The sequence below is a fragment of the Lithobates pipiens genome, unplaced genomic scaffold (genome assembly GCF_037356315.1).
Source record: "Lithobates pipiens isolate NorthernLeopardFrog02 unplaced genomic scaffold, aLitPip1_a1.2 Scaffold_13, whole genome shotgun sequence".
In the NCBI taxonomy this organism is placed as follows: domain Eukaryota; kingdom Metazoa; phylum Chordata; class Amphibia; order Anura; family Ranidae; genus Lithobates; species Lithobates pipiens.
Window position 1 is genome coordinate 343,202,252 of NW_027507718.1, and position 26,186 is coordinate 343,228,437.

Consider the following 26,186-nt stretch of genomic DNA (forward strand, 5'->3'; position numbering starts at 1 on the left):
TACCCCCCAAATGACCCCTTTTTACAAAGTAGATATTCCAAGGTATTAAGTAAGTAGCATGGTGAGTTTTTTTAAGTTGTCATTTTTTTCCACAATTCTTTGCAAAATGAAGATTTTTTTTTTTTTTTTTTTTTACAAAATTGTCATATTATCAGGTTATTTCTCACACACAGCATATGCATACAACAAATTACACCCCAAAATACATTCTGCTACTCTTCCCGAGTACGGCGATACCACATGTGTGAGACTTTTACACAGCCTGGCCACATATAGAGCACCAACATTGATGTAGTACATTCAGACGTTCTACGAGCAAAAATGACGCATCTCATTTCTCAACCACCTATTACATTTTTGAAGGCCCTGGAGTACCAGGACAATGGAATTTCCCATAAAATCACCCCATTTTGGAAAGCAAACACCCCAACGTATAATCTGTGAGGCATAATGAGTCTTGAACGGTTATTTTTTTTCCAGAAGTTTTTGGAATATGTGGAAAAAAATGAAAACACATTTTTTTTTTACACAAAATTGTCAATTTATAAGATATTTCTAACACATAGCATGTATATAGCAAAAATTACAACCCAAAACACATTCTGCTACTCCTCCCGAGTATGGCGATACCACATGTGTAGGACTTTTACACAGCCTGGCCACATAGAGAGGCTGAACATTGAAGTAGTACGTTCAGGCATTCTAGGAGCATAAATGACACATCTCATTTCATTCCTACCTATCACACTTTTGAAGGTCCTGGACCACCAGGACAGTGAAATTTACCCACAAAATGACCCCATTTTGGAAAGCAAACACCCCAACGTATATTCTATGAGACATGGGCTGCAAATAGGTACTCGGATATTCAGATGGGCTGGAGATAGGTACTCTGATGGCTTGGTGACAGGTACTCGGGTACTCTGATGGCCTGGTGACAGGTACTCGGGTACTCTGATGGCCTGGTGACAGGTACTCTGATGGCTTGGTGACTGGTATTTGGGTACTCTGAAGGGCGGTGACAGGTACTCATATGGACTGTGACAGGTACTCGGGTACTAAGATGAACTGTGACAGGTACTCAGATGAACTGTGACAGGTACTCGGGTACTCTGATGGGCTGTGACGGGTACTTGGGTACTCTGATGGGCTGTGACGGGTACTCGGGTACTCTGATGGGCTGTGACGGGAACTCGGGTACTCTGATGAAGGTACTATGAGGGGTGGTGACAGGTCCTCTTTATTGGGGGGGGCAATCGGTTTGATTGGTGTACACTGAGCGGTAACGAGATGTTACCGCAATCTCCTCACACACGATCGGTGTGTGAGGAGGAGAACCCGGTAACATCTTGTTACCGCGGTTTGTTTCCATTTTAGTGATCGGCTGTGAAAGGATCACAGCCGATCACGTGGGTAAACAGCCGGCCAATGGCTGTTTACCAGCGTGGGTGATGAGCAGTGTTCCCCGGGAACACGCAGCCACCGATGTGCGCGCGCTCACGATCGCGCGCATGCGCCATGCACAGTCGGGGTGTGACCATCTGTGATCGGCCGTGACTTCATCACGGCCGATCACGTGGTAAACAGCCATAACCAATGACTGTTCACCCCCTTCATTGGCGAGCGGTGTCTCCGTGACTCGCCGCCACAGAAGAAACAGGGATGCGCGCGCACAATCGCATGCATTCCCTGTTTAAATGGGAGGCCGTCATATGACGGCCTCCCGCCACAATAGGTGCGCCGCCTGGCCGTCATTTGACAGCCGGCAGTCAGCAACCAGTTAAAAAATGGAATTAACACTGAACTGTTATATATTGCTTTTGGGGTCTAAAGACTCAGTAAAGTATAGTATACATAGGCATCTGTGATGCGTTTACCATAACTTTTATGGCGAAATAAAAAGCCTAAAACCTTTCCATCTCCAACTAGCTTGTCAAGCTCTTGGGTCTTAAAGTGGGAGTAAACCCGCTGACGTATTTTTTTTTTTTTTTTGCACCGCATACTAGCTCATTATGAAATACTTACCTTAGAACGAGGCCCTGACATCTCGCCCGATCCACACCCGAGGGAGCTGACATGTTCCATCGGCGTGTCTTCCGGTGCTGTGATATCGTCACTACCGCACCTGCGCGTGGGAGATTTCTTTCAGTCAGGGTCTGGCGTCTTCCGGGCTTTCAGCCGAGAATCGCCTGTGCGCTTGTGCCGCTGCAGTCAGCGGCTCATTGCAAGGGGAATATCTCCTAAACCATACAGGTTTAGGAGATGTATATATTTCCTCCCTTCGCCTATCAGGACAGCACCTTGGAGAGAGCATAGCTCCACCTCTTCACAGAAAACACGGTGTGACAACTAGAGCTGCCACGCCGCGTCGACTAATATTCGTCGACGTGCGTAAATGGCGTCGACGAGTCACGCACGTGTCATCTCGCGGATAAATGGCGGTAATGGCGGCGGCAGCTCCTGCTCCCGCTCCCGGGAATGGGGAAAAAAAGTTCTGATGCAGCACGAAAATCCAGACCACGACTTTCAAAGGTATGGGAATTCTTTAAACAGAGGCCAGATAAAATGGTCCTTTGTTCCCTCTGCAAAACCGAACTGGCGTACCACGGCAGCACTACTGCGATGCACGAGCATCTCAGAAGAAAACATCCTGGCGCACTACGGCCTCAAACAGACGAGCCATCTTTGTAAGTACTTACTACTTACTAGTATTTTGTTGATTTTGGGAGTAATTTTTGGTCAATATTTATTAATATATTTTATATGCTCATGCTGCTACTGCTAGTAAGTAAGATACATAATTATTAGTGCATGCTCAGGGGCCAGGGGTACATATTTGTTGCTGTGCTGCTTTGCCAATTTCTTTTTTTTAGTGGCCATCTCATGTTTTTTTTTTTAATGTTTCACATTCACAAGGCACTTTTTGCACTGCAGCCCTCTTGCTGATCTGGGGATCCCTCAGGGCATGGTTTGACAACTTCCTGCAATGTATGAGCTCAGCTGAGAGAAGAGATGCCATGCTTTTCTTCCAATACACAGCAGCAACAATATAATATTAATTTAATTGCAGACAGACATTTACTACACTACCCGTACCCTCTTTTAAATACGCAGTACAAGTACATTATTAGCAGCATTGAGCATTCATGTTGGTTAAACTTGGTTCAGGTTCCTAAATGTTAATTATTATTGTGTGTCTTTTTTCTTTTTTTTTTTTTCTCAGGAAGAGGCAAAGCTGTGTACAGGAGTTCTTCTTCCATAAAAAGGATGTCACTGTTTGCACACCCCAAATGGCCGTTGCATATACCAATAGCATACTCAACATGATTGTAAAAGATATGAGACCTCTTTCTATTGTAGACAGTCAAGGATTTCGTGAGATGATCAACACGTTTTTACCCAGGATACACACTTCCCTCCAGGTCCCATTTTTCACTAAGCTGATGGAGAATAAATATGAGGAGAATTTTGAAAGATTGAAAGCATCACTCAAAGATGTGAAATCAAAAATGGCTCTCACCACAGACGCATGGACCAGCATTGCCACAGAGGCATACTTGGGTGTCACATGCCACTTCATCAATGAAGACTGGAATCTTACATCGTACAATCTGATCACTATGCCACTTGAAGATCGGCACACAGCTGAAAACATTGCTAACTGGGTGTAAAAAGCAGCTGAAAAGTTTGAGATATCCATGGCCAATGTAAATGTAGTTGTCCATGATAACGCTGCAAATGTTGTCGCTGCTCTGCGTATTTTGGAAGAAAAGCGTGGCATCTCTTCTCTCAGATGTGCTGGTCATACATTGCAGTTAGTTGTCAACCATGCCCTGAGGGATCCCCAGATCAGCAAGACCCTGAGGGCGGTAAAGTGCCTTGTGGAACATTTAAAAAAAAAGTGAGCTGGCCACTACAAAGCTTAAAGCAAAGCAGCAACAAATGGGTACCCCTGAGCATGCACTAATAAATGATGTATCCGTAAGATTGAACGCTACTTTACACATGATCAGCCGCCTGCTTGAACAGAGGTGGCCTGTGACTGCAACTCTTTCCGATCCTGATGTCACACCACGAGGGAAGCGCTTCCTAGATTTAAAACATGATCAGTGGAGCTTGCTTGAGGAATTGAAACAAGTCCTGAAGCCATTTGAGTGTGCTACTGTTTTCTTGAGTGGAGAGTCCTATGTGACTGCTTCCGCTCTACCACCTCTGGTAAAGGGCCTCCAGAAATCCATACAGAGCACAATTTGCGAGACAGCAGCAGTCAAAGCTTTCCAAAGTCTTGCTGCACAGGAGATGTCATCAAGATGGGAGCGGGAAACTAAATTCGGAGATGATGGTGGAGAAAATATGTCTTATTGCAGCAGCCCTGGACCCCAGATTCCGCAAACTAAAATTCCTGCCAGCAGAGGACAGTTTAAAAGTTCACCTCAAGGTCCAAGCTCTTGCTCTTGAAGTGAAAAGAAGATACGAGAAAGAGCAAACGCAACATCGATGTGAGGAACAACGGTCAACCAGTGCAGACATGAAATTTCTGAGAAGAGGCAAGTGTGTCTGTTAGACACTTTGCTCGGTTCTTCAGATTCAGATGACCACCACAGTAATGGCGAGGATGACACTGGTCACATCCAAGATCAAGAAACCCACAGTGAAGTTGTGCGGAATGAGATACACATGTATTTCAGTGAGCAGGCTATTCTAAAGGAAGAAAATCCGCTGAAATGGTGGAAGGAAAATGAAAAGAGGTTTCCCATCTTGGCCATGCTGGCAAAGAGTTACTTGTCTGTGCCTGCAACATCAACCCCATCTGAAAGGCTTTTCTCAGTTGCTGGCAACATTGTGACTAAAAAAAGAGCAAGCCTAACATCAGAGCATGTTGATATGCTAACCTTGCTCCATTGCAATGCTAAAATATAGCATTATAATGGAGGAAGTAACACAGGCCCCCAACCTTTTGCACTTGTCATGACTGTGTTGTGTTCTTGTTGGGCTGTATTGGTGTATTTATGTTGAGATGGCTCATGGCTCCCTTCAGTGTTGTATTGGCCATATTTTTGCACAGCCACACAGTGTTGAGCAGTGCTTTTGGTGGGCTTGGTTCCTTCTTGCTTCCTTCCTTGAAAACTGTTACCTCCTCAGGTATGTTTTACATTACAATTAAAGTAACACACCACAAAAATACTGCTCAATCAGCACTCTGACTCTACAATAACACTATATATTCAATCATCAATAATTACAATTACATAGTGTTATTGTATGTTGACCAGCATTTTTGTGGTGTTAAACAACAATACTTTAGGTCAAGAGGCATAATGCCATATAAATTCTGCCTAACACTTTGCAAAAGATGCATTCTGATCTGAAGGCATTATGTGTGGTTGAGTAGTAAGGTAAGGTTAGTTACGTTAGTACCACACATTGTTGCACAATGCCTTCTGAATGCATCTTTTGCAAAGTGTTAGGCAGAATTTATATGGCATTTTCATGCCTCATGCCCTAAAGCGTTACCTTGTATTTTTTGGCACTTGTGTTTTTGCACACACAGTGTTCATGTGGATATGGCTCCGCCTCCTTCTTGAAAACTATGTTACCTCCTCGGGTATGTTTTACATTACAAATAAAGTAACGCACCACATAAATACTGCTCAATCAGCACTCTCTACAATAACACTATGTATTTAATTCAATCAATGATGATTACAATTACAATACATAGTGTTATTGTATGTTGACCAGCATTTTTGTGGTGTTAAACAACAACACTTTAGGTCAAGAGGCATAATGCCATATAAATTCTGCCTAACACTTTACAAAAGATGCATTCTGAAGGCATTATGTGTGGTTGAGTAGTAAGCTAACACACAATGCCTTCAGAATGCATCTTTTGCAAAGTGTTAGGCAGAATTTATATGGAATTTTCATGCCTCATGCCCTAAAGCATTACCTTTTTATTTTTGGGCACTTTATTTTGGTATATTATGTCTTTCATGTGTTTTGTACACACTACACAGTGTTGAGCATGAGCAGCAGTGCAGAGCAGCAGTGCTTTTGTAGCATTTTTATATGGCATTTTTTTTAATACTTCAGGCTCTGAATTAATGGCAATGGCATAACCATTATTCGTGCCTGATGCTAAAGTGTTTACATTTTATTTTTGGCACTTTTTTATACTGTAAAAACTTTACCACATTGAAGTACTTTTTGGAAAAAATGTAATAAAAGTTGAAATATTATATTTAGAAGTTGTACGTATCATTTTTTTTGTAAAGTTATCCAAAGGATTATTATCTAATCACAAAAAGAACACACTAGATTAATTTAAAAATAAAAATAAAAAAATAATCGGATAGTTGTTGACTAATCGTAAAAATAATCGATGGATTAGTCGACAGACAAATTAATCGTTAGTTGCAGCTCTAGTGACAATGCCCCTTTTAAAAGCAGCTGCTTCCACCATGCCGTCAGTTTTAGTGTTTCCTCCGCCATGGAAGCAATGCTGGGGAACCAGAGGGGCTGCACTCTCTCCAAGGAGAGGGTTTTGGCAGTACCTTCATTATTTTATGCTCAAAGACCAGCCCAGCACCTTCCCGCACGTGAGGGGGGTGTTCCGGTGTCCCTTCCTTCATCGGCTCACAGGAATAAAGGACTGCTGGAGGTCATCCGCCCATGGTGTCCGGGGGCCGCGGTTGTGCTCAGAACGAGCATTCCATGCCAGGCCTCTGCATGGCGGCATAGAATGCCCTGCCGGAGACTTCCGGCAGGGCATAGCAGCGATTGGTTCCAGCTGCTGGAATGCAGGAGGAAGAAGTGGGTCCTTTTGAGGAAAATTAGAATTTGTGTGGAATACAAAAACAAAAATGGATGCTGCCTTTTCACAAGTGTCTAGGAAGACTGATTTAGCCTTGGAGGATATGGGGATTCTCAAAGATGCGATGGACAAGAGGGCAGATGGGCTACTGAGGAAAGCCTGGGATTCTTCTTTAGCCAGTGTTTGCTAGACCAACTTAAGAGTCATGTCAGGTAGCAGGTACCTCCAGAAAAGATATATTGGAGTCTTTCCCTACATTGCTTAAGGCCGTCAAATATATGGCAGATGCCTCTGCAGAGTCTGTCAGGATATCTGCCAGATCCTCAGCGCTCGTTAACTCAGCGAGAAGAGCCCTCTGGCTAAAGACTTGGTCAGGGGATTCAGCTTCTAAAGTAAAACTGTGCAGAATTCCCTTTTCGGGGGGACCTGATGTTCGGGCCAGAACTGGAGGCTATCCTTGACAGGACTGCAGACAAAAAGAAAGCTTTCCCACAGAAAAAGAAAATGGTGCAGCAGAGGAAGAATTTTTGTCTTTTTCGACAAACCGATAAGGAAAAACACCAGACAAAGAAAAGACTCTGGAATCATCAGAGAGAAAGAGGCAGAGGCAGGGTACTGTTTAGAAACCCCAAGCAATCCCCCTGGTGATCTCCTAGTAGGCGGGAGACTTCAGGATTTCTTGCCAGTTTGGGAAGAAACGACAAGAAGTCCATTTGTTCTGGGGTTAATCAAACAGGGTTATCATCTAGAATTTTCACAAAGTCCCCCAAGTCGGTTTTGCATCACAAACCTGCCAAGGGATCAGGAGAAGGCTCTGGCTATGAAATCTCTTCTACAAGAGCTGATGCAACAAAGTCATTTCCCAGGTTCCAAAAGGTCAAGAGGGGAAAGGGTTTTACTCCCATATTTTTCTGGTCAAAAAAACATCCGGAAAGTTCCGCCTGATTCTGAAAGTTCTGAATCGATTCATAAAATACAAAAAATTCAGGATGGAATACGATTTTCTCGGTGAGGAACTTGCTGACCCCCAAGTGTTACATGGCTTCCATTGACTTGAGAGATGCCTATCTCCACAATCCAATAGCACCCCCATCACAAAGTTTGCTGCGTCTTGCAGTCAATCTGGGGGAAGGGGAGGTTTGGCATCTGCAGTTCCGAGCTCTGCCTTTCGGCCTTTCCTCCTCTCCCAGAGTATTCACAAAGGTGATGGCAGAAGCCTTGGAGCCCATGAGGCTGAAAGGGATTCCAATAGTGCCCTATTTGGACGACCTGCTACTGTTTGCCGACTCAAGCGGTCAAGTAGAAGTCAATCTTCAAATAACTCATGCACATCTAAAGAGTTTGGGTTGGCTTCTCATCCTTCAAAAGTCAAACCTAATACCATCTCGAAGGGTAAGGTTTCTGGGGTACGAAGTAGATTCATTAGATCAGAGAATATTTCTGCCTCAGGAGAAAATGGAGAAGATGCAGTTAGTTCTGAAAGCACTTCAATTCATCTCTGAGATTTCCGTAAGACAAGCCATGTCCGCTCTGGGCCTGTTGACAGCGGCAATTCCCTCGGTAGAGTGGGCCAGGTTCCATGCTCGTCCACTGCAGCCGGATATTTTGAGGAATTCATCATACCAGGAACCTCTGGAGAATAATTTCTTCATAGGGGCAAGAGCAAAAAGATCGCTCTGGCCGTGGAGAAACCAAAGAAACCTCTCAAAAGGGCTTCTCTGGTCCTTCCCGGTAACCAGAAGACTGACCACAGATGCCAGCGCATGGGGCTGGGGAGCCCACTTCGAAGAACAAACGGTTCAGGGGGTTTGGTCCAAACCGGAAGCAAGAAGGTCGTCGAATTGGAGAGAGTTGAAGGCTATTCACCTAAGCCTTCTCTCCTTCCAGGAAGTTCTAGTGAAACAGCACGTCCAAATATTGTCAGACAGTATGACGGCAGTATTCTATTTAACAAAGCAAGGGGGCACAAAAAGCAGAATCTTGATGGAGCTAGCTTACCAAATCCTGAGATGGGCAGAGGACAAGTTGGCCTCTCTATCCGCAGTCCATTTGAAGGGGACAGAAAACACCTTGGGAGATCTCCTCAGCAGGAGAGAAATAAGGGAAGCCGAGTGGTCTCTAAATCAGGAATTTGAGACGATCTCCAGGAGATGGAGTTCCCCTCAGGTGGACCTCTTTGGAAAATAAATGCAAAAGTACCAGACGACTTCTCCCTTCAGAGGCAGGATCAAGTTCTCGGAAAATAGATGCATTGGCCCACAAGTGGGACTTCCAGCTGTCTTGCGCTTTTCCCCCATTTCAGCTGATTCCAAGGGTGTTATCCAAATTCAGGATGGAATCCACGGAACTAATCTTAATAGCTCATTGGCCGAAAAGTCCATGGTTTTCAATCTTTAACCTCTCAGTGAAACCTCCTTGGAAGTTGCAAAGCAGGACAGATCTGCTGAGTCAGGGCCAGATCCTCCATCCAGATCCATCTTATCTCAATTTAACAGCCTGGTTTCTGAAGAACAGATCTTAGGACAGAAGGGCTTATCAGAGAAACTTATTACTACCCTTCTTGCAAGTAGAAAAAAAGTGACAGACATTTATTTAAAAGTCTGGAAGGTGTATAATACCTGGTGTTCCAGAAAAAACTTTAATTTGCTTAGTACAATTTCGGTTTTGGAATTTCTTCAAGAAGGATTGGAGAAGGGGTTAGCAGCAAGTACGCTCAAGATGCAGGTAGCTGCTTTTATCGTTTTTTTTTTTTTTTTTTTGGAAAGGACCCTGTCAGAGGAACCTTTTTATTAATCAGATTTTTTAGGGCTATGGCTAAAGTAAAACCTAGACCTATTAGTTTTCCCAAATGGGATTCATCTTTAGTTTTTCAGGGACTGATGGACTCCGTTTGAACCTATAGAAGGATCATCGTTAGTTTTTGACACTCAAAACTGTTTTGTTAGTGGCGGTAACTTCTGCCCATAGAATCAGTGAGTTACAAGCTCTATCAATTAAAGAACCCTTTATGAGATGTCTACCAGATAGGGTAGTCTTAAGGACGGATCCAGCCTTCCTGCCAAAAGTGGCTTCAGTCTTTCATCGTACACAGGAAATCATTCTCCCTACATTTTGCCCTTTACCTTCGGGGCCAGGGGAAGAAACCTTCCATACTCTTGATGTCAGGAGGTGTCTTCTTAATTATTTGGAGATAACAAAGGACTTTAGAAAATCATTTTCACTCTTTATTTTAATGGAAGGTACTCACAAGGGATGTAAAGCTTCCAAAAGCACCCTCGGAAGATGGTTAAAAGAAGCCATTAAAGAGGCATACACCTCTTTTTGGATCTGGAACCTCCAGAAGGGATTTTGCCTCATTCGACTCGAGCAGTAGCGGCATCATGGGCAGAAAGGGCCGGAGCATCTCCTGAGCAAATTTACAAGGCTGCCACATGGTCCAGCTTTTCAACCTTTATAAGGCACTACCGCTTGGATCTGCTTTCAGCCTCGGACCAATCCTTTGGTAGGAAGGTTTTACAGGCAGTAGTCCTACCCTGAAGTAAGTTTCTCGGTTATCCTCTCCAAGTTGCTGTCCTGAAAGGCGAAGGGAGAAAACCTTAGTTAGACTTACCAGTGACTGTATTTCTACAAGCCTCTCAGGACAGCAGCCTACTTCCCTCCCTAGGTGATTATGGGGCTTGGTAACTGTCTGCTTATATTTTCCAGCATGTCGGAGGATTTCTTGGTAACAACTGACAGCATGGTGGAAGCAGCTGCTTTTAAAAGGGGCGTTGTCACTCAGTGTTTCCTGTGAAGAGGTGGAGCGGCGCTCTCTCCAAGGTGCTGTCCTGAAAGGCTCGTAGAAATACCATCACTGGTAAGTCTAACTAAGGTTTTTTTTTTTGTTTTTGTTTTTTTCCTATAGGTAAGGTATAGGTATTTAAAAAGTAAAAAAAGACCTATACAACCTCTTTAAAGTGATGCTAAAGTTTTGAATATTTTTTTTATTTTTTTAAAATAACAAACATGTCGTACTTACCTCCACTGTGCAGCTCGTTTTGCACACAGTGGCCCCAATCCTTGTCTTCTGGGGTCCCTCGGCAGCTGACTCGGCTCCTCCCTGCTTCTGATAACCCGCTCTGGGAAGTGCTCTCCCAAGGGGGTTACCTTGCTGGCACGCTTCTGAGTCCTGTATTCGGCACCCATAGCTGCCGACTACAGGACTCGGCCACGCCCCCGCCCCCTGCCCTTGTGTCATTGGAGTTGATTGACAGCAGCGCGAGCCAATGGCTGTGCTGCTATCAATCTATCCAATGAAGAGCCGAGAAGACCGAGCAAAGGAAGAGCGCATTCGCGACGTGGGACTTTCCAGGGCTCGGGTAAGTAAAATGAGCAGGCTGGGGGGCCAGTGATCGTAAGACGTTTCTTCACCTTAATGCATAGGATGCATTAAGGCAAAAAAAATGAACTTTTACAATTCCTTTAACCACCTCAATACAGTGCACTTACACCCCCTTCCTGACCAGACAAATTTTCAGCTTTCAGTGCTCTCACAGTTTGAATTACAATTACTCAGTCATGCAACACTGTACCCATATGAAACTTGCATCCTTTTTTCCACACAAATAGAGCTTTCTTTTAGTGGTATTTAATCACTAGTGGTTTTTTTTTTTGTGCTATAAATAAAAAATATTTAAATTTTGTGAAAAAATGCAATTTTCTTTGTTTCTGTCATAAAATTTTGCTAATTAGTAATTTTTCTTCATAAATTTTTTCCAAAATTTATACTGCTACATATCTTTGGTAAAAATAATCCACATCAGTGTATATTATTTGGTCTTTGTGAAAGTTATACAGTCTACAAACTATGGTGCCAATCACTGAAAATCACATCTGATCAGGCCTTCGGTACATCAGGTGTATCTCATTTCTTGAGACACTAACAAGTCAGAAAAGTACAAATACCCCCCCAAATGACCTCCTTTTAGAAATTATACATTCCAAGGTATTAAGTAGCATGGTGAGGTTTTCTAAGTTGTATTTTTTCCCCACAATTCTTTGCAAAATGAAGATTTTTTTATTTTTTTTTTCTCACAAAATTGTCATATCAGGTTATTTCTCACACACAGCATATGCATACAACAAATTACACCCCAAATTACATTCTGCTACTCTTCCCGAGTATGGTGATACCACATGTGTGAGACTTTTACATAGCCTGACCACATACAGAGCACCAACATTGAAGTGGCACTTTCAGATGTTCTACGAGCAAAAATTACACATCTCATTTCACAGCCACCTATTACAATTTTGAAGGCTCTGGAGTACCAGGACAATGGAATTGCCCATAAAATTTTGGAAAGCTAACACCCCAACGTATAATCTGTGAGGCATAATGAGTCTTTTGAATGGTTCATTTTTTTCCAGAAGTTTTTTGAAAATGTGGGAAAAAATTAAAACGCATTTATTTTTTTTTTTTTATTTTTTTTTTTACACAAAGTTGTCAATTTATAAGATATTTCTAACACATAGCAGGTATATAGCAAAAATTACACCTCAAAACACATTCTGCTACTCCTCCCGAGTCTGGCGATACCACATGTGTAGGACTTTTAAACAGCCTGGCCACATACAGAGGCTGAACATTGAAGTAGTACCTTCAGGCGTTTTAGGAGCATAAACGACACATCTCATTTCATTCCTACCTATCACAGTTTTGAATGTCGTGGAGCACCAGGACAATGAAATTACCCACAAAATGACCCCATTTTGGAAAGCAACCACCCCAATGTGTATTCTATGAGGCATGGGCTGCAGATAGGTACTCGGGTACTCTGGTGGGCTGCAGATAGGCACTTGGGTACTCTGATGGGCTGCAGATAGGTACTCTGATGGCCTGGTGACAGGTACTCGGGTACTCTGATGGCCTGGTGACAGGTACTCGGGTACTCTGATGGGCTGTGAGTGACAGGTACTATGATGGGTGGTGACAGGTCATCTTTATTGGGGGGGGGGGGGGGATGTGGGCAATCAGTGTGATTTGTGTGTACTGTATGCGGTAACGAAATGTTACCGCAATCTCCTCCTCACACACGATCAGTTTGTGAGGAGGAGAACCCGGTAACATCTCGTTACCGCGGTTTGTTTACATTTAGTGATCGGCTGTGAAAGGATCACAGCCGATCACGTGGGTAAACAGCCAGCCAATGGCTGTTTACCAGCATCGGTGACGAGCAGTGTTCCCGGGAACTTGTTGCCACCGTTGCGCTTGCGATCACACGCCGTGCACAGTGGGGGTGTAACCATCTGTGATAGGCCGTGACTTGATCACGGCCGATCACGTGGTAAACAGACATGCCCAATGGCTGTTCACCCCCCTCGGTAACGAGCGGTGTCTCCGTGACACGCCGCCACCGAAGGAAAAGGGATGCGCGCGCACGATCGCGCGCATTCCCTGTTTAAACGGGAGGACGTCATATGATGCCCTCCCGCCACAAGAGCCGCCTGGCCAGCAACTAGTTAATTCACTTCATTGGCCAGAATAAATTTAACTGCCCATTGAAATTAAATAATGCTCAAGCACTAAACGCACCTATTTATACACGTTTAGAAGCTTTTAGTATCGTCAAGTGTTTTTTCTGCCCAAACTCTGCTGCTCCTGGACGCACTGGCAGTGTTTTATTTATTTATTTATTTTTTCTCTGCCTCAAAAAGCCCCTGCCACCAAATGCTGCTAAAAGATTTACTAAAACTAGTTCTGTTAGAATCTGCTGCAGTTGTGCATGGTAGCCAATCAGTTTCTAACTCGAACTTGTTCAATTATGCTTTGGCAATAAAACCTGGAAGCTGATTGATTTTTTTTTGCAGAGTTGCACCAGATTTTGCACTCTCCAGCTTTAGTAAATAACCACCATGGACACTTGCGTTAGCATGTAGGGGAGTTTAGAGGCAGGAAAAAAAAACTCCAGACACCCCTAGGATTAGCTTTAAAAATGTCTAGTGTGCATGAGGTCTTAATGGGTGATGCAATACACATAACCAATGCATCTGCTAAAGGAAGATTGTTTGATGTGCATTTTTTGGTTTTAATAGCAGCAATGATCTTTGTCTTTGTTATGAGTTTAGTGACTCCGAAAGTCTTCTCTGCTACCATGAATCAGTTTGCTTTATGAGGGACATAACATATTTACAGATTACAACTTTGGCATTGCTTTGACATGATGTACAGAGCGAGAGACACTATTAAGCTGTACGTACAAATGAAAAATGATCAGGTTACTCAACTTTTGTTATAAGTGCATTAAAGAGGTTGTAAACCCTAAAAAAAATATAACTAAAAAATAAAAACCTGTAACACAAAGGCATAATGAGCTAGTATGCATTGCACACAAGCTCATTCTGAAATACTTTAGAACTAAGCTGTTGCAGCGGCACCTGCACAATGCTGAGACCGCTGGCGTTTTCCCCGGAGTTTCTCCCGAGTTTGCGGGCTCCAGCGCTGTAATTGGCAGGAGCCACGATGACGTCACTCCCGTGCATGTGCGTGGGTGCCGCTGGTCATGGCACAGGGCCCTGAATAAACGTCACGATCAACTGGTCCTTCAGTGTGCATGCGCCACTGATGGCAGAGTATATAGTAGTTATTTCCTAAATAGTGCAAGTTTAAGAGACATATACAGTACCTACAGGTAAGCCTTATTATAACCTGTAGGTGCAATTCAACAGGCAGACTTTACTTCCTCTTTAAGGCTCCATACACACTGGAGCTCATAAAGGGCCGTTTTTTAGAGTTTGAGCTTTTTTTTTTTTTTTAAAAGCCCAAAAACTCCACTCTGTTATCCTATGTGTGCATCCAAACATGGATGTTGTTGGATGTTTATCAGCAGAGGAGTTTATGGGCTGTTTTCTGAACGCCAGACCCCGGTAAAAGGTGTTAAATGAGGGTTAACGCCATAAAAAGAGCGATTAGCCTCGTTCAGCGTTTTTCTGCCTCTATTCTCTATGAGAGCCCATTGATTTGAATAGAAGTCACACCAGAAGTTGGATCATCATGATCCGACTTGCGGTGAAACTTGTGTGCTGAGGATGAAGGGGAACCCCTGCCAAAATAAAATAATGGCGTGGGGTTGCCCCCTTGGATGATACCAGACCATTCAGTCTGGTATGGGAATTTAAGGGGAATCCTCTTCGCCGAAAAAAAACGGCGTGGGGTCTCCCCAAAAATCCATACCAGACCCTTATCCGAGCACACAGGCCGGTCAGGAAAGGGGGTGGGGACGAGCGAGCACCCCCTCCCCCCTCCTGAACTGTACCAGGACGCATGCCCTCAACATGGGGGGACAAAGTGCTTTGGGATACCCCAAAGCACCTTGTCCCCATGTCGATGAGGACAAGGGCCTCTTTCCGACAACCCTGGCCATTGGTTGTCGGGGTCTACGGGCAGGGGGGCTTAGCGGAATCTGGGAGCCCCCTTTAATAATGGGGGTCCCCTTATCCCGGCTTATGGGGATGAGTATGGTGTACATTGTACCCCTACCCATTCACCTTGAAAAGTGTCAAAAATAAATCGCACTAGACAGGTTTTTAAAGTAATTTATTAGGCAGCTCTGGGGGTCTCTTCCTTCTCCACACTCTCTGGTTCTTCTGCCAGGCTCCTCCGCTATCTTCTGCTCTTTTACTAGTGGTGGCCCAGTAGGTGAATAGGTAGGGGTACAATGTACCCCATACTCCTTCACATAGGGTGGGGGGCCGGGATCTGGGGACCCCCTTATTAAAAGGGGCTCCCAGAGTCTAAGCCCTCCACCCGCAGACCCCGAAACCAATGGCCAGGGTTGTCAGGAAGAGGCTCTTGTCCTCATCAACATGGGGACAAGGTGCTGTGGGGTAAGGGGGCGCAGGTAACCCACAGGTGCACTGCGCTGCAAATGCAGATCATTTTGAAAGAAGGCCAGTAACCACTGCAGAACAGATATGCCCATGTAAACACTGTGATTTTAGTAATAAACTGACCTATAATACCAGTCTTCCATTCAGGTATTGCTGGTTGTTGCTGTCTCAGACAGAGTGCATTTGGTATCACTCCGCCTATGATGGGAGCCGGCGGTATACAGGAAGCAATGGCTTATGCGGCTATGCTCTGCAGCCACTTTCTTCCTCTATTGCTCCATTCACAACACTGATGCTCTGGGATTGTGGGTTGGCAACCCACAATCTGGGCTTGCCACTTGCCATCCCAGAGCAGGAGTTTGTGGGCCACATCAGAGGGCTCGGCGGGCCACCCGTTGGGCACCCCTATCCTAAGGCTTAGTGGAAAATGGACTACTGTGATGGTTACAATTGCATATCATTCATTCACATCTTGCTGCCCCTGACCACTACTGCCTATGCACAGTCTTGGGCTAAACTGCTATCAAACTAGAAGCATGTCATAAAACAGCCATGCCTAGATTGTGTGCACACATGCCTACAGGATGGTCAAGTAGGGATGCCAACTGCACAAATGCCCACTACTGGTTGGCTATTTCAGGGCTTCTGCTGGGGAAAATCTTAAAGGGAAAAGTTTAATGAATTGATCTAGTTGGGTTTAAAGAACATTGTTACCAAATAGATGTATGCTGCTAAGAGTTCATCTTTCATATAATATAGCCTGTAACCACACGAGCAGTAGTGTGCTGCCAACACAGTTAGAATGTCATTCATTTTTCTCTTTCGTTCTTTGATGGACACAGCATCTTAATCTTGACCTTAGGGTTATATTGCCAGCTTTAGCTATAACCCCTCACTCTGCTTCCAGCAGCTAAGTTTTTTCTGCCTAGCCTAGAAGGACCTGGCTCCCTGTGAAATTTTTTAGTTTTTGGTTCCTGTGAGCTACAGTCAACAGCCGGGCTGGGTGACAGGCTGGATAATATAGATCCTTGTAGTCTCCCCAGCCTGGCCATCGAGCGCGTGCAGACCTTAACTAAGTGTTCGGTCGGCCGCGATGGGCCCCGTTCTGGTCCAGGAGCAGCCAGTGAGCTGTATGCTCCGGGGCACACATATGATCGGGCTACTGCTGTCCGAGTCACAGTGTGCAGTGGCAGGCAGCCACCCCCATACTGCTCGGGTGATGGGTCTGTCTGTGGAGTGGGTCCAGCAGTTCTTGCAGGAGAGGTAATTATGGTTCCACCTGTTTAGGCAGGATGAAGCACCTGGGCATTCCCTGGGAGGTCGATTAGGGAATCTCTCTCCCCTCTCTCCCCCCTCCTCCCCATTCTAAGGGGCCGCTGTGTGACTGGGCATAAGGGGGGCGGAGCATGTACCTGGCCAGAGGTCCTCTGGGTCCTGGCAGAAGGGGGCTGCATTGGGCGGTTGGTGGTCCTCTTGTTTTTGGTGCCATTATGAGTGTCTGTGTGCCGCTATGGGGGGGAATCGCTGCGGAAACCCCGGCCATTTTGCCAGCGTATCCATACGTCTTTTGCTGAGGCGGCCATTTTCTGGTAGCCTCAGGTCAGTTGTGCTCTAGCGCTGGGCAGCTGGTTTAGTCTCGTACAGTACGAAAAGGACACAAGACACCTGGTGGCAGTGCAGCACCTGGATCGGGGTGGTGAGTCCTGCGTGGGGCCCCTCAGTCTGTGGCAGCTAGGAGGGTGGACATTTGTCTTCTTGCCTTATGTCCCTAAGAGTGACAGGCGAGCGTGGGTTCAGCATGGCGTCAGAGGCTGACGCTTCTTCTCCAGACCCCCCTGTTATTGCAACCGGTTCCCTGGCACCTTCGGTACCTATGGGCACTCTGACGGCGGTCCTGGAATCATTTGTTGCCAGGGTGGAAGCGGCGTGCGGGAGCAAGGGATGGTGTCTGTGTCAGCGCAGGAAAAAGCGCTAGTACTGACACTTATTACAGCGGTGCTGGATACCTTTTAAAGAAAGAGGATACGGCGGGGTCATCTGCAGAGGTGTCTGTCCCTTTTGGGTCCCACAAGGCGGTCCGCACTGCTGAGGTGTTTCCTTATTTAACTTATTTTAATACGTTTATTTACAAGGAGTGGCGAAGCCCGCAGTAGTCCTTTTCAGTCCCGAGACGAATGGCAGTGTGTTGCCCCTTTTTGAGGAGAGTTTCCTGAAAAAAAATGGACATCTCCTCCGGTTGTTGACTCCTCCATCCCCCCCCCCCCAATATCCAGGTTAAATAAGGTGACCGCGATTCCGGTGGAAGGGTCCCCTTCTTTCAAGTGCCCTGCCGACAGAAGGGCCGAGGTCGTTGCCCGATCCATGTTTACAGTGGTGGGGTCCCTGGTGTCACAAACTTACTGGGTTAAAGGGCTAAGTTGTTGCACCGTGAGTTGGGGAAGGAACAGGTGTCCCCAGTTGGTGCACAGCCTTAAGTATGTCTGTGATGCGGCCCTGGATACGGCCCCTTCTAGGGCCTCGGTATCAGCAGTAGTGCTGCGTCGCTGGATTTGGCTTAAATGCTGGTCTGCGGACCAAGCATCTAAGAAAGTGTAAGCACTGGCGGATTTGCCCTTCCAAGGTGAGAGGCTGTTTGGCGCCTCGCTGGATGACATTATCAAGAATGTTTCTGGGGAAAGAGTACATTGCTCCCACAGTCCAGAAAGGGTAAGGAGCCACGCCGTAGGCAGGGGCCCTCTTTTTCTGCTCAGAAGTGGATTTTTCGTTTGCCCGGGTTGGCAGGTAAACGTTCCCAGTCCGACAAGGTGCCCGCTGAGGGACAAAAGCTCCCCTGGTTTCGCAAGCCGACCAAACCTGCAAGCAAATCGGCTGCCGCATGAAGGTTTGCCCCCACCCGACTCTCGGGTGGGGGGTCGCCTTTGGGAGTTTGCAGTCCGATGTACCTCTCTCCTTTCCGACCAGTGGGTATGTGAACTAGTTTTGTCAGGTTACAAGATAGTTTCTTTCTTGTCCGCCAGACTGCTTTTTTTTTTTTCCCTCCCAACCATCTTCTTCCGGCTCGTTGGGAGGCCCTGTTTGGGGCAGTACAGGAATTACTTCTGCGGGGGCTGATAGTGCCTGTACCAACATCGTAAAGGTTTTAGGGATTCTACTCCAATCTGTTTGTAGTCCCGAAGAAGGAAGGGGTCCGTCCGGTCCTGGATCTCAAGGCCCTCGATTGCTTTGTGAAGGTGCGAAGGTTCAGGATGGAATTGGTTCGTTCCGTGGTCGCTGAACTGCATCGAGGGGATTTCTTGGCGTCTTTGGACATTAAGAACGCATACTTGCATGTCCCCATATGCGTCAAGACACCAGAATTTTCTGCAATTTGCGTTCAGGGATGAGCACTATCGATTTGTAGTTCTGCCCTTTGGCCTAGCGACAGGGCCAAGGGTCTTCACCAAGGTGCTAGCCCCAATCCTGGCGTTGCTGCGAAAACGAGGGATTGCAATCATGGATTGCCTGGATGACCTTCTGAGAGCAGCTTCTGCCTCAGAATTAAGGGAGGATGTGGCGATCACCATGCAGACTCTCCGAGAGTTTGGTTGTTGAACTTCCAGAAGTTGGTGTTGGTGCTGACTCAAAGCCTGGAGTACTTGGGGTTGATTCTGGACTCCTCAGAGGTGAGAGTTTTTCTCACCTCAAACAAGCTGCAGACTCTTCAATCCGCAGTGCAGTTATTGATGTCCTGCATGTGGTCGTTGCTGCATTTTTGCATGCAAGTTCTGGGTCTCATGGTAGCCACTTTCGAGGCGGTACCGTATGCTCAATTCCTCGAGTCTTGCAGAAAGGGATCCTGTCCAAATGGGACAACTCTCCGACATCCCTGGATTGTCAAATTCGGGTGAGCCAGCTAGTCGGAGAGTCGCTTCTCTGGTGGCTGAGGTCTCCGGCCTTTCAATTCGGGAAGTCATTCCTTCGTCTGCATTGGATGGTGATCACTATAGACACCAGCCTGACTGGCTAGGGGGAGCATGGGGCATCCAGTCGGCCCAGGGTCGCTGGACGCAGGAAGAATCCCACCTGCCGATCAATGTACTGGAGCTTCGGGTAATCAGGCAGTGCCTCTTCACATGGTCGCAGAGGCTGCAGGGGCGTCCGGTCAGGATCCAGTCGGACAACGCCACAGCGGTGGCGTATGTCAATTATCAAGGGGGGACAAGGAGCTCAGCTTCAGAGCTGGAGGTCTCTCACATCCTACAGTGGGCAGATTGGCGTGTGTCGGCTCTATCAGCCTTATACATTCTGGGTATGGAAAACTGTCAGGAAGACTACCTCAGTCATCATTTGCTGGACCAAGGGGAATGGTCACTGCATCCGGAAGTGTTTTCAGCTGATTTGGGTGGGGCATACTGGATCTCTTAGCCTCCCGGCTCAATCGGAAGGTACAGAGGTTTTTGGCCAGGTCAAAAGATCCCTGGGCAGATGCCTATATCCCTGACATAGTGATCACTTGTAAATGGCTGCGATCAGCGGCTGTTCACTGTGATCCGTAATGGTTCACGGATGTTCCCGGGTGCGCTCCCCAGGGGGCACGCGGGAGCAAGATTCTGTGAGGACATCCACCCAGAATAAGCTGACCATGCTGTAGCGATCTTTCGGTTATGGCCTGTTCGGCATGTGGTTAAGATGCTGTGTCCATCAATGAATGAAAGAGAAAATAGGATTTTTGTACTCCATAAAATCCTTTTCCCTGATGTTCATTGACGGACACAGCACCCACCCCTCCGATTTATGTTTGTACTGCTTTTTGACGAACTGAGCTGCTGGAAGCAGAGTGAGGAGTTATAGCCAGTAGGACCGCCCCTGGGAGGTGCTGTGTTTATGTGTTCTGCCTAGTCCTCTACTAAAGGTGGCGATATAACCCTAAGGTCAAGATTAAGATGCTGTGTCTGTCAATGAACATCAGGGAAAAGTATTTTACGGTGAGTATAAAAATCCTATTTTTCACATGCTAGTAAAAACAAAAAGGGTCTATTTATAAATATTTTCACACAAGAGTACCGTAGTACAAATTTTTACCCAGGATTCATATTTTTCTATTAGAATTCAACTCGACGATTGTGTGAACCCTGGGTGAAAATTGTGTGAAAACATTTATAAATAGACCCTCAGTTGTGTCCTGACCTTCAAATATTTATTTGGGTATACTTTATTTAGTTGCTTTATTAAGAAAAGCTAACTTTCATTTTCTTCAGGCTAAGAAACGGGGTCTTAGCGTTGAGGAGAAAAGAGAGAAGATGATGGAAATATTTTTTGAAAAGGTATGTGTTTTTATTTTATGTTGTCATTGTTTATAAACATGATATTGGAGGCTGACATTGTTTACAGACCTGGTTTTATCAGTGTAATAAATTAGGAAATGTAATGTTTAAAGCGTGGTTCCACCCTAAAGTGGAACTTCCGCTGATCGGAACCCCCCCCCCCCCTCCGGTGTCACAATTGGCACCTTTCAGGGGGGATGGGGGTGCAGATACCTGTCAAAGACAGGTATTTACACCCACTTCTGGGCATAGACTCCCACGGGAGTCTATGCCTCTTCCTGTCCCTGCACGCTGTCTGCTGGGACACACACGGGTCCCAGAGACAGCGCGGACAATTCCTATTGCGCTACGCGACTCGCGCATGCGCAGTAGGGAACCGGGAAGTGAAGCCGCAGCGCTTCACTTCCTGATTCCCTCACCTAGAATGGTAATGGCAGCAGCCGAGCGATCGATCTGCCTCGGCTGCCGGCATCGCTGGACCCCGGGACAGGTGAGTGTCCATTTATTAAGTCAGCAGCTGCAGTATTTGTAGCTGCTGGCTTTTAATATTTTTTTCCACAGTGAAATCCCGCTTTAATGTATATCCAGTTGCTACTGCTTTCATCTATTCCTGTGCTAAGTATTTTCATATGACCATTCATGCATGAGGCTACAGGTAAAAAAAAAAAAAAAAGTCAAATCTTGGACCAACCCAAGAAAAAGGACCTGGGGTTTTAGATCCTCTTGTCAGGCAGCCTTTCAAACTTCCACAGGGATCTACTGCAGGGAAGGGGAGGACATTTTACAGGATTTCCATACAAACGGGAAACCACTTTTACCCCAATTCTTTTCTGGGGCAGTATATGCGAGAGGCTCCACCTGCATAAAACGGGAAACACATCCATATTCAGTGAGAAGAGCATTGTTCGCTTCAAGCTAATTCCGATATGTTTTCAGCGGCCAGACGGGAACATCAAAGTAGCTTATTTTGCCTCAGACCTTTGTGCTAGCTGCAGGGCCCTCCCAGTATACATTCCCCATTGAGTTCAGAAATGGTGGACCTGAAGGGGTTGCATATCTGTTTTTTTTTTTTTGGCCAGAATTGTTATTGTCCTAGTTGTGGGACTATTTCTCCCCATCACCTTCTCGGATTTCTACAATGTGACGTCTTCGCCTGAAGAGAAGTAATGACCCCCCTGAGTGGAGAGGCTCGAGTGGGGCCCTTGCTTAACTCACAGTTGGTCAGGCTCTGATTCCTCCTCTGTGGTGCCTCAGGTAACAGTTGAGCCCCTGATGTACACTGACAAATTTTGTGGATGGGCTGTGGCTGCCAGTAACCCCCTGAGTCCTTTTGGGTTCATTGTGCACGGTGTGGTAGTATGGTACAATAGTAGTACACCTGACCATGGTTCTGGGCTCCACCCTCCCGAGGAGTCCAGGCAAGCAAGGGAGAAGCATGCATGTCTGCATGGTATAGTCAGAGGGCCCACAGCTGTGGGCTGAGCAACAAGGAACATAAAAAGAGGTACAGTAGTTGTACGAGATCTGTTATATGACCAGCAGCTGTTGCAAAAAGTGTGAAACTGACACAGCTTGAGACAGGGTCCAGCGGAGGGAAGCCTGGGTTATATGCCAGAAGAGAGGCTGATCAAAGGCTGGGACTGAGAATGGTTGCCCATAGCAACACAGAGGAGGCCAGTCAATGCTGTCTGTGGACCAGGGGGTACGCCTGCCAAGGGTTGTGGCAAGTGGCTTCTGGAGGAGCCAATACAGCATGTTCGAGAGATCCAGCAAAGTTCTGCTGGGAGAGTGCGGTCTCCCATGGCAACGAGAGTGGAAGTTCTGCCTGGAGGGAGGAGCTGCGGGGGAGATTCGGCTCAACGTCCCCACAAAGAGGCCTGTGCATTTTTGCCAGCTGGGAATTGCCAAGAGAGAATCACTTTGGAAAATAATCGCCCAGTACCATGCCTGGAATGTGGCCACCTGGGGCATGGCATGTTTGCTTGTCCCAGGTTGTGAAATACTACTGGTGATAGCACTACTGGGCAAAAGAATTTTTCTGCAAGCCCTGGTTCCTCTTCAAATATGTTTGCAGTCACCCCTAGCAACAAGAATGAGTTTCCTTTTGTGTCGGCAGGGGGTGCTAAACGATGGGAGATACCTGCTGTAATTTCATCCCATGGCCACCAGGGGGAGTTGGCCAGTAAAAGTGCAGCAGAGAATTGGTTCTCGAGACGCCGTACTCAAATGAAGATGGTGACTCCAACTACTGCGGTGGCTAAGACTGTCACTGGTAAATGCATGAAGGAGACTGATTATGTGGCCGTGCACACTGGAGTGGAGGTGACCCCAAAAGGGAGATCCACTGTCTGTGTGGTTAAGGACTTGCCTCACTGCAGTGCCCTGTCCAGTGGGGAGGCAAGTGGTAAACTTGAATATGACAATGTAATGGGTAAAACGGCTAATATTGTGTTGGCTAAAGTTGATGGTCAAGTTGTTAATGAGCTAATGCAACTCACTAGCGATAAAAACATTGCTATGAATACGGAAAATAGAACATGGGAAGAGGTAATCAACCTCACAGGACTTTTACCGGTATCGTGAATTACATAATGTAGAGGGAACCATATAGGAATCACACACAATAAACTATGAATAGAAAATCTTAGAAATGTATTACAGACAAAAACAGATTAAAGCAGTTCTTCACCCTAAAGGGGAAGTTCCGCTAATCTGATCCCTCCCCCCCTCTGGTGCCACAATCGGCACCTTTCAGGGGGGAGGGGGGTGCAGTTACCTGGATAATCCAGGTATCTGCACCCACTTCCGGGGCAGACCGCCGCAGGCGCCCCCCCCCCACCCCCTGTTGTGTTCTGGGAAACACACAGTTCCCAGGACACAGCGGGGGACCAGAAGAGACGCGCAGCGCGACTCGCGCATGCGCAGTAGGGAACCAGGCAGTGAAGCCGCGATGCTTCACTTCCCGATTCCCTGACAGAGGATGGTGGCGGGGGCAGCAGCGAGACGAGCGATCTCTCGTCATCTGCCGCCGACATCGCTGGACCCTGGGTCAGGTAAGTGTGATTTTATTAAAAGTCAGCAGCTGCAATATTAGTAGCTGCTGGCTTTTTTTTTTTTTTTTTTTTTTTTTTTTAAACATATTTTTATTAAAGTTTTACACAATACAAAAAGCAAATCAATTGACAGATTGTATGAGATATAATTGCCAAGTATCTGAGAAGTCAAGCATTAGGATAAAACCCAAACATTAGTGTAAGTGAAAGAAAAGGAGAAAAAAAGAGGGGGAAAAAGAAAAGAGAAAAGGAAGGGGGGGGGGGAGGATGCGGGGGTTGTGTGCCATCACCATTACAGCATAGTATAGTAAACCACCTTTGCAAGGAGAACTGACAAAAACAATAATTACAACACTAAGTACCCCTGTTTCACCACGAACAGTTATCAGGCTTATAACTCAGCGATGGTAGACCTTTGGGAGTCCAGAAAGTAAGTGCAAGTAAATGAATGGTGGACAGAGAGATCTACCGCCTATGAAGCGGTTGGAAGATCAGAACAGTCTAAAGGATAGCCAATGGGCTCATGGTGGATAATGCACGATGTTGAGGGGGTGAGTAGGAAGATGGGAGGTCGGTAGCTTAAGCTTCCCCAACGAGTTTGTGAGGTTGCGTTTGAGGTACCAGTCGGTATACCTGAAAGGGTACATTAGAGATGGAATGTCAGCAGGAGAAAACTAATGTTCAATGTAATTTTTCCATCGTGAGAAGAACCGGGCAGTAGATTGGAAATGTGAAGATATAGTGTCCAGTCTTTCCATGTAGAACAAGGACAGGAGAGCTAGTTTCACTCCATGGAGACTCGGAGGAGACGAGTTGATCCAATGTGTCATAATGGTTCTTCAAGCAGCTAGCAGACAAACGTGTATCCAATGGGAGAGCGCCATAGATCCTGGTTGAGGCCCTGTAGGGTTGGCGGGGTCACAGCTAAACAAGCAGATAAGTTGCTCCTTTGGCAAATGTACCTTAGTAATGGTGAATATGTATTGCAGCACCGAGTCCCAGAAGGTGGAAATTGAGGTACAATCCCAGAGGCGATGAAGCAGGGTAGGGCGATCAAGAGAGCACCATGGGCATTTGGATTGGGAGGGATCTCCATTGTTAGTGCGAAATGGATAGTAGGCCCTATGGATAATCTTGAATTGAGTTTCCCGCCAGACTTCAGAGATGATGAGCCGTGTCACCAAAGATGGAGGCCCAATTTTTGAAGGGAGCGAGGTGGTATTTGTCAGCTTGGTAGGTGTTACGTACCTGGGATGTGAGCCTGACGTGCAGAGGAAGGCCTCTCGTACAACTCCGGCTCACGGACCACTGGTATTGATACAGCAGCCACAGGAGCACGGTGGGGTATGAGTGCCTGTAAAACAGTTCCTGTAGTAGTGGTGATCAGCAGGCAGGTGGTGGATGAACTCACACGAGCAGGACCAAATGCTGGTTTGCAGGGCTGGGAGCTGAAGCAGGCTGGATGAACAAGATGCAGAGTCAGACAGGCCGGGTCGGTATTAATCAGGCAGATCAGGCATAGACGGTAGGCAGAAGAGAGGTCAGGTCACAAGCCAAGTAGTACCGGAAGATCAGCAGACAGAATCAGCAGGCAGGATCAGAGTCAAGGGAAGCCGGGATCAGAACAGGCAGCAGGCAGTCACTGGTAACAACAAGCTGGATAGGATTCAGAGGTCACACAGGAAACAGGAAACAACACAGAAGCTGCAGACCAAACAGCAATGAACCTCTGTAGGAGCCCTGTTTAAATAGCCCGCCTGACTTCAGTATTAGTGACAGGTGTGTGTCTTAAAGTGCTAGTACCCATGCGTGCACGCCGGGATCTTACATGGAAAGCCCGTCTTCCCTGACAGTAGGTGATTAGCTGAGTATAGAGATCGGAGATAGAATAATTGTCTCGTTGAAGCATAGAGTCCAGGGGAGATGTAGAGCAAGAGTCAGGCCGAGTCCCTCCTATAGCTTGCAGATAGTGAGTCAGTTGGAAATAGTGGAACACCTGAGAGAGAGAGAGGGAGGGAGTATTCATGAGCCAAAGCACGGTAGGATTTGAGTCGCCCCCGAGGATGGTCATATAAGGAGGCCACTGTAGTAAGACCTTTTGTGCCCCAAAGTGTGAAGGCCTGATGAGCCATGGAGGGGGGAAACATT

The 26,186-nt window shown here is 46.4% G+C and overlaps 1 protein-coding gene across 2 annotated transcripts in view; it reads left to right on the forward strand.

The window, feature by feature from the left end:
* The window catches only part of MND1 (meiotic nuclear divisions 1), a 198,798-nt gene that overhangs the window by 13,193 nt on the left and 159,419 nt on the right, over window positions 1-26,186 (forward strand). For both annotated transcript variants that reach the window (XM_077477063.1, XM_077477064.1), the window contains exon 2: window positions 20,920-20,985. In XM_077477063.1, the coding sequence (XP_077333189.1) occupies window positions 20,920-20,985 (66 nt within the window). The remainder of the gene's footprint in view (window positions 1-20,919; window positions 20,986-26,186) is intronic.